This window comes from Brassica napus, unplaced genomic scaffold (genome assembly GCF_020379485.1).
Source record: "Brassica napus cultivar Da-Ae unplaced genomic scaffold, Da-Ae ScsIHWf_1635;HRSCAF=2251, whole genome shotgun sequence".
Lineage (NCBI taxonomy): Eukaryota > Viridiplantae > Streptophyta > Magnoliopsida > Brassicales > Brassicaceae > Brassica > Brassica napus.
The window spans coordinates 14935-24054 of record NW_026015052.1 but is presented as its reverse complement, the minus strand read 5'-3'; the positions used below and the strand labels follow the sequence as shown (position 1 = coordinate 24054).

The 9120-nt window shown below is 42.3% G+C and overlaps 1 protein-coding gene across 1 annotated transcript; it reads right to left on the bottom strand.

The window, feature by feature from the left end:
- Positions 1-3511: 3511 nt before the first annotated feature.
- On the bottom strand, positions 3512-7000 carry LOC125598162. The gene is made up of 3 exons (XM_048772445.1): positions 4996-7000; positions 3870-4650; positions 3512-3665 (listed from the first exon to the last, which is right to left on the bottom strand). The coding sequence occupies exons 1-3, from the start codon at positions 6998-7000 to the stop codon at positions 3512-3514; spliced, it is 2940 nt and encodes a 979-aa protein (XP_048628402.1).
- Positions 7001-9120: the final 2120 nt, after the last annotated feature.

The window sequence follows — 9120 nt, the reverse complement described above, 5'->3', positions numbered from 1 at the left end:
AGGAGTGAAAGGGAAGAGAGAATTGAGCAATGGTACGGACGGATCATCCGTACACTGACCGTACAAGGTAAAAGGGAGGATGGTAACTTCACCGGGTAACCACATGAACTGAGGTGAAGTTACACTCGACCAAAAGCTTATCCAGACGTTGGAGTGGATAAGAGAGGCGCACATTGACAGCTAAGACAGGCTGGCAAAGACTGGAAAGGAAGAGCATCTTGGACTTGGATCAGGAAGATGCCTAATCGTGTGAAGCTTGTCATTGGCCGGTTCAAACAAAAGCAAAGGCTCTTCCCTTGACTTCACATGCTTAGCTATCCTTATGTTTTCGAAAAACCCTAATGCTTAGGACTATATATATGTAACCTCAGTCATTAATAAAGATTAGACAGTTCTAAACAATCCTTCTCTTTACTCATTTCACTATGATTCTCCATTAGTCTCTAAGTTGTCTCTTAATCTCTTATTCTCCTTCTTTAATCCTTTCTAAACTCAGATAATCTTTTACATCCTAAATGTCATATTGTGCTGGTTGCTTCAAGCTTGTTTCTCAACTCTTTTGGCCTCAGAACAAAGCATAGACATCCAAAGATTCGCATATGCTCCAATGATGGCTTGTATCTGTTCAAGGCTTCAAAAGGGGACTGATCATGTAGAATCTTAGTTGGGATCCGGTTGATTAGATAACAGGATGTAGCCACAGCATCACTCCAAAACCTCTTAGGGACATTTGCTTGAAACATCATTGACCTTGCCACCTCCATGAGATGCCTATTCTTTCTCTCAGCCACTCCATTTGCTGAGGAGTATAAGGACAACTCGTTTGGTGTAGTATCCCATGTTGAGCTAGATGTTGCTTGAAGGCTTGACCAGTGTATTCCCCACCATTATCTGATCTCAAAATTTTAATCTTGGCATTGTAATGGTTAGTCACATAGTTTTGAAAAATTTTAAAAGCTTCAAGCACCCTATCTTTGGTTTGAATAAGTGTTATCCAGGTGTATTTCGATTTTTCATCTATGAATGTGACAAAGTATTTAAGACTATCCCTAGACAAGCAAGGAGCAGTCCAAACATCAGAGTGAATTAAATCAAAGCACTTGTCATAAACAGTAGATGAAATGGGAAACACAGTTTTACAATGCTTGCCTAAGATGAAAGCTTCACAATCCTTATTTTCAAATACCACACCTGGTAACATCAAGTTTAAAGCCCTAACATGGGGATGACCTAGTCTAGCATGCCACAATGCATTTTTATTCATCATAGAAGCAGAATTAAATGAGCACAAGTAATCAGAAACAGGAGCTAGTTCTTCAAGTAAATATAAATCTCCCTTGGTAACTCCTTTTCCAATCAATTGGCTGCTCTCAATATCCTGAAACTTCACATCATTAGGACTGAATATAACATTGCAATTAAGATCTGTAGTGCATTTCTTTACAGATAATAGATTTGATGTGAAGTCAGGCATGTAAAAAGCTTTAGATTCTTTATCAAACAGTTTTAGCTTGCCAATTCCTCTAATTGGGATTTTATCTCCATTTGCAATCATGACATGTCCATTTGTAGGTTCAATGTCTCTAATCAAACTAGTATCACTAATCATGTGATGAGATGCTCCTGAATCAACTACCAATGGCTTAAACAGATTGTGTGCAATATGAGACTGTCCTAGTATGCTAGTAGGTTTATAAGCAATGCGTGAGTGATCAGGTTCTCTAGCAATACTATACGGTTCATATGATGCACCAAAAGAGTAACCAAGAGTACCAAGTGTGTTACCATTCTCTCCTTTAGCATTTTGATGAGGGAGTCAAGGTCTGATCTCCTCAGGTACTCGTTCTCACGGTTGTTCTGAAGGCTTGGTTGAGCTGTGTAAGTCACCAGGGCCTTGCTATCTCCAGGCTCACGTGTCCCGCCCTCTCCAGCTTGGCCTGAGCTCCCAGCAACACTTGAACTCCCCGGCTCACTTCCAGCATACGAGACATTGGCTCTCCCATCTTTCTCTCTTGAGAACTTGGCCGGCTTCAGATGAGGGTGCAAGATCCAGCACTGGTTCTTCTTGTGACCTTGTCTCTTGCAATGATCACAATTTCCCGTGAACTTCTTTGCATCATACTGGTTAGAGCTTGCACGGTTTGCTTGTGGAACCTCAGCTTGGTTTGCAAGAGTGATCTCCCCTTTCCCTCCAAAGAGACCAATAGACCCTTCCTCCTTCTGAACTTGCGCACACACGTCCTCAAGATCAGGTAACTTTCCGGACCTCAGAATGTGTTTGATGAGGCTGTTGTAGCTTGGATTCAACGTGAGCAGCAACCCAAACACCTTATCCTGCTCGCGTCTCTCAGCCAGCTCATCTAGGTTGGTTGTGCCTGGCCTCAGCATCTCCAGTTCGGACCACAAGGCTCTGAACCTCCCAAGATGCTTAGTGAACTCCATGTCCTCCTGTGTCAAGCTGTTGATAGCACGTTTCACTTCAAACACACGGCTCAAGTTTGAGATGTTACCATAAACCTTCTTTAGCGTGTCCCAAAGATCCTTTGCTGTCTCACAGTAGCTGTATGCCTCCAGGATAGACACTTCAAGAGACCGTTGGAGTATGGACATCACCAGCTGATCATCCTGCTCCCACTTCTCCTCATCGCATTCGACAACCTCCTTGTCGCCTTCATAAGTAATGAGCTTTGGGGCTTCACTCTGTGTGATGTGTCCCCATAAACCCTTACTCCCCACTGCGGTCTTCACCAAACGAGACCACAAAAGATAGTTACCCCCTTTGAGAGTAACCGGAACCACAGCTTTGTTGCTTTCCATTTCAGACCCACTCGGATGAATGAAATGCAACTCAAGTGTTCTTAGTAATCAAACCCAGATTATGATGAACCTGGCTCTGATACCATATGAACTTTAGAGAATCTGAGTTTGATATAAGAAAAGAAAGGGATTAGAGAAGTTTAGAGGTGATTTAGAACGAGTTTAGCTAAGAGTTTAGTGTAGAATCATGATTGAGAGTCTTTGAGTCTAAGAGAGTGTTTTTGTGTCAAGAACTGTCTAATCTTTTATTAATGAGAGAGGTTACATTATATAGTCTTAAGATCCTAGGGTTACATGAGACTAAAGTGAGTAAAGCATGTGTAGTCAAGGAGAAGAGGAGCGCCTAATTCAAATTGATCCAATCAGGTGCTTCACATGTGTGACCGGGGAGGATAAGGTTGCTTTCACTTTACAGCTCTCATCCAGCCTGTCAAGCCGCGTCCCTTATCCTTTCTCCAACGTCCGGATCAGTAACTCCCAAGTTAACTCCTCCCAAGTTTACCATTTCACTCCCGCAAAGGTAACTTGCCTATACATGAGCTTTGGTTGATCCATACTCGTACGGATGGTACGGCCATTGTACGGCCAGTACGGTATTGTCTCAACCTAAGCTTTCCCAAACTCTACACACAGCTTCTTCACCTCATTCTTTCTCTACCCAAGATTCTCTAAGTCTTCATATCAACTCCTCATCTCAACACTTGGCTTTGGCTTGGGTGCAAGTAACACATCTGCTGCATACTCTCTCCACATCTCTTCTCATGGTCGGCCAGTAAAAGTGCTCTTTCAGGTGGGCGAGTGTCTTGGCAACTCCAAAGTGCCCCATCAATCCTCCTCCATGTGCTTCCCTAACATACAACTCTCTCAAAGAACAGTTAGGTAAACAAAGTCGATTTTCATAGAAAAGAAAACCCTCAACTTGATAAAACTTTCCACTGGTATGTTTCTTGCTTTCTTCAAATTGAACTTTAAAATCTTGATCATCTTCATAATAAGACTTTATTTGTTCAAAACCTAACAGCTTAGCTTCCATAGAAGTGAAAAGAGTATACCTTCTGGAGAGTGCATCAGCCACAATGTTTTCTTTACCTTGTTTATAGTGAATCACATAAGGAAAGGTTTCCAAGAACTCTACCCATCTGGCGTGTCTCTTGTTGAGCTTGTGCTGTCCCTTCAGGTGTTTCAAGGACTCATGATCAGTGTGTATAACAAACTCCTTTGGCCAGAGATAGTGCTGCCAAGTTTGGAGTGCTCTAATCAAAGCATAGAGTTCCTTGTCATAAGTTGGGTAGTTCAGCATGGCTCCACTTAGTTTCTCACTGAAATATGCTATGGGTCTCTTCTCCTGCATCAGCACAGCTCCAATACCTACACCAGAAGCATCACATTCAATTTCAAAGGTCTTAGTAAAATCTGGAAGAACTAGCAAAGGAGCATTAGTCAACTTCCCTTTCAGGTTTTGAAAAGCCTCCTCTTGCGCCTTCTCCCACTTGAAACCCACATCCTTCTTGATGACTTCAGTGAGTGGTGCAGCTATGGTGCTAAAATCCTTCACAAATCTTCTATAAAAGCCGGCAAGACCATGGAAACTTCTCACCTCGCTCACACTCTTAGGACTAGGCCAGTCTCGGATAGCTTTAACCTTTTCCTCATCCACTCTGATTCCCTGTGCTGTTACAACAAATCCTAGAAAAACAAGGTGATCTGTCCCAAAAGTGCATTTCTTAAAGTTAGCAAACAAGGATTCTTTCCTAAGCACTTCTAACACAGATTTCAAGTGATGCACATGCTCAGCCATACTCTTGCTGTAGATCAAAATATCATCAAAATAAACTACAACAAAGTGTCCTATAAAAGACCTCAAGACATGGTTCATCAACCTCATGAAAGTGCTAGGGGCATTGGTAAGACCAAATGGCATAACAAGCCACTCATACAGACCATGTTTAGTTTTAAAGGCTGTTTTCCATTCATCCCCTTCTTTCATCCTAATCTGATGATATCCACTTTTTAAATCTACCTTAGAGAACACACAAGAACCATGTAGCTCATCCAACATATCATCAAGTCTAGGAATAGGGTGTCTGTACTTTACAGTGATATTGTTGATGGCTCTGCAATCTACACACATGCGCCAGCTTCCATCCTTCTTAGGCACAAGGAGCACTGGTACTGCACAAGGGCTCATGCTCTCTCGGATATGTCCTTTCTCAATGAGCTCATCTACTTGCTTCTGTAGCTCTTTTGTTTCTTCAGGGTTGGTTCTATAGGCAGGGCGGTTTGGGAGAGAAGCTCCAGGGACCAAGTCTATTTGGTGTTCAATCCCACGCATGGGAGGAAGTCCTTTTGGGCTCTCGTCTGGAAAGACATCACCATAATCCTGCAAAAGAAACTCAAGTTCACTCGGTAGAACCGGTGCAGGGTCAGAAGAAGACATTAGTGCACCTTTAAAAACAAATAAAAGCATAGATTGTTGAAGACACAAAGCTTTCTTGATCTCACTACTCTTGGCTAAGAGATTAGTCTCCTTCTTTTGCTTGTCAGCTGGTTTCTCTTTAGCTTCTTGTCGCCTAAGTTTTAGTTGAAGTTGATCCTCATGTACCTCTTGTGGAGACAAAGGTGCCAGTACAATCTTCTTGTCTCTGTGGGTGAAGGAATGCCGGTTAGTGAACCCATCGTGAATGACTCTTCTATCATACTGCCAAGGCCTTCCCAACAAGATATGGCTAGAGTCCATGGGCAGAACATCACACACGATCTCATCTTGGTATCTTCCAATGGTTATAGGAACCATTACTTGATCAGTGACCTTCAGCTCGCCCTCCTCATTCAACCATTGTAGAAGGTATGGCCTAGGATGCTTCCCTGTTTTCAATCCAAGCTTTTCTACAAGAGCTTCACTAGCAACATTAGTACAGCTTCCTCCATCTATAATCAAACTGCATACTTTTTCATAAACTATGCAACGAGTATGAAAAAGATTCTCCCTTTGATTATCTTCATCTAGCTTGGATTGTACTGCCAATGATCTCCTTGTGACAAGTAGTTCTCCACGAACTGGATAGTCTATGGCTTCCTCTTCTTCTTCGGATATCACCTCACCACTGTCCAAGAGGATCATTGCTTTCTTGTTGGTGCACTCATTGGCATAGTGCCCAAAACCATGACATTTGAAGCACTTCACATCCCTGGATCTAGCAGCTGGTGCCTTTCCCTTGTCCTCATGCTCTTCCTTGGGTTTCACAAAAGACTTGTCATCTTTGGTAGTAGGCGCTTTGTAGTTGTTGCCATAGGATCCTTTGGTTGAGGACTTTCTCTTCAGTTGCTGCTCAATGAGGATTGCTTTGTGAAGCAATTCATAGATGTCCTCATACTCCTGCATCTCCAAGCGGTCCTGGATGTCTCTGTTAAGCCCAGCCTGAAATCGAGCCATAGTAGCTTCAGAAGCTTCTTCAACAGCCGCTTTGATCATGAGTATTTCCATCTCTTGATAGTAATCCTCCACGCCTTTGGTTCCTTGGGTAAGTCTCCTCAGCTTTTGATGAATCTCTCTACCATAGTGGTTTGGAACAAACCGCTTCTTCATGAGTGTCTTGAGCTCAAACCATGAAGCAACTGGCGGCTCTCCAGTCCTTCTCCTAGTAGTAACAATCTGATCCCACCAATGCAAAGCATACCCACTGAATTCTGTCACAGCAAGCTTCACCTTCTTTGTTTCTGAGTAGTGCTGGCAATCAAACACTCGCTCAATCTTCGTTTCCCATTCAAGATAAGCATCTGGATTGCTGGTTCCACTGAAGACTGGTATTCGAAGTTTGAGACTCCCAAGGTTATCATCTGGTCTGTTCCTTGCTGCATGGCGTGTAGGGGATCTTGCTTGGGAGGCTGCACGTCCTGTTCTCACTGATCTTGCTGATCCCACGGACCGTTCTCCATCAGTACTACGGCCAGAAGAAGTATCTTCATCCTCAGATTCGTCTCCTACTGCAGGTCGCTTGCCTCTCCTCTTTTCCCTAGCTGGTCTCCTAACCTGTGAAGTTGTGCCAAAGACAGGGTTAGTAGAACGAGTAGCTCCAACAAATTCAAGTTTTTTATCCATCTCTTTCATGAGAGTAGCCATGATAGCATCTAGTTGTGCTTTATCCAGTCTAGCCACGGGCCTTTCTTTATCACTTTCAGACATGGTTTCCTGTTAAGACTTCAACAAGAAAAGTAAGTACACAATAGATATAGCCGAAGCCTCACTTAGTGTTTCTCTCAAGTGTTTCTCTCAATGATTTCTCAAGTGATTTTCTCAGTGATTCCAAGAGTTCAATGATCAGACAAACAAACTCAAAGCCAGAGAAGTAAAAAATCCCAAAAACCCAAAGAAATAGATAGACAGATTTAAGAAATTTTGGTTTGCAAGGAGCTTTACCACCAGAGACTGGATTTCTCTTCAGTCTGGCTGGATTTCTCCTCAGCCCTAGTCGGATTTCTCCTCGACTTTCTTAGATACTTAGATCTCTTTTTTTTTTTTTTATACTGGTTGGCCCCCTTGCAGATACAACAGATAGAAAGTAAAGAGAAAAAAGAAAACTGCAGAGAGTTGCAGAGAATCAGAAAAAAAATTAGGTTCCCAAAACAGAGAGAGAAGAATTGAATCGACAAACCCCTTTGATTAGAAGCCCTCAAGCTGCTCTGATACCACTTAATAGCTTCCTGGTCAAGGAAGAACCCTAGGATGCTCTTGAGGGTCGATCTGGTATTGATTTGGTGGTGATGGATCAGGTTACTAACACTGATGGAAAGATGATCGATTGATGAGTTGATAGAAAGGGGATTGGTGATCGATGGTAGAGATGGTTTCAGTGATGATCTGCGGAATGATCAGGCACTGATTGGGATGATCTTAGTCCGTGAGAGGCAGCCCCACTAGTGAACAAGATCAAGGCTTAAGGAAGATCACTCTTCTAGCCAAATTCGATGTCCAAAAACTGAACAAAGGAATCACAAGTTTAGAGAGAATTTTGATAACAAAAGTGATTCGTTTTATTCAGATCTTGCAGAGAGTTTAAGTAGAAAGAAAGGAATGCAAAGAGTCACCAAGGACTTGTAGTTTTCGAAAATATCTTAAGTAAAACTAGGTAGTGTTGAAGATTGAACAATTGAATATCTTCAAGGCTTCTTTGACTTGGTTTTCTTCAGATGTCGAGATTGGTTTAGTGTAAACCAATCCGAGAATTGCCTCCTTCAATTGTCTTGTCTTTGATCTGGTTATTGGCCCATTGGAGAAAGAGAATGGGTCTCGTGCTGAGTTAAATCCAATTGAACTCCCATCCAGCTCCTTGTATCCAATTGTAGTGTTCGTCTCATCCAGCTCCTCTTCACTGTCACTCTCTTCCAGCTCTTCATGCGCAAGATCAGCTACTGGTTCAGTCAAGCTCACATCAAGTTGGAAAGAAGAAGTTATCCCACTTTCAAATCAGGTGATACCAGTTTCCCAGTTTGGGAATAGGACAGCTTCTTCGTCGTTCCAATCAAACCAGGATGAATCACTTTGTGAGAAGCTTGATTTGGATACATAAAGTGGTGGAGAATCACCAGGAAGTTGAATAAATCTCATAGGAGTTGGCAAGAAGAAGTTATCCCACTTTCAAATCAGGTGATTCCAGTTTCCCAGTTTGGGAATAGGACAGCTTCTTCGTCGTTCCAATCAAACCAGGATGAATCACTTTGTGAGAAGCTTTATTTTGATACATAAAGTGGTGGAGAATAACCAGGAAGTTAAATAAATCTCATAGGAGTTGAGATGAAGAAGTTATCCCACTTTCAGATCAGGTGATTACAGTTTCCCAGTTTGGGAATAGCACAGCTTCATCGTCGTTCCAATCAAACCAGGATGAATCACTTTGTGAGAAGCTTGATTTGGATACATAAAGTGGTGGAGAATCACCAGGAAGTTGAATAAATCTCATAGGAGTTGGGATGAAGAAGTTATCCCCTTTCAAATCAGGTGATTCCAGTTTCCCAGTTTGGGAATAGCACAGCTTCATCGTCGTTCCAATCAAACCAGGATGAATCACTTTGTGAGAAGCTTGATTTGGATACATAAAGTGGTGGAGAATCACCAGGAAGTTGAATAAATCTCATAGGAGTTGGCAAGAAGAAGTTATCCCACTTTCAAATCAGGTGATTCCAGTTTCCCAGTTTGGGAATAGCACAGCTTCATCGTCGTTCCAATCAAACCAGGATGAATCACTTTGTGAGAAGCTTGATTTGGATACATAAAGTGGTGGAGAATCACCAGGAAGTTGAATAAAT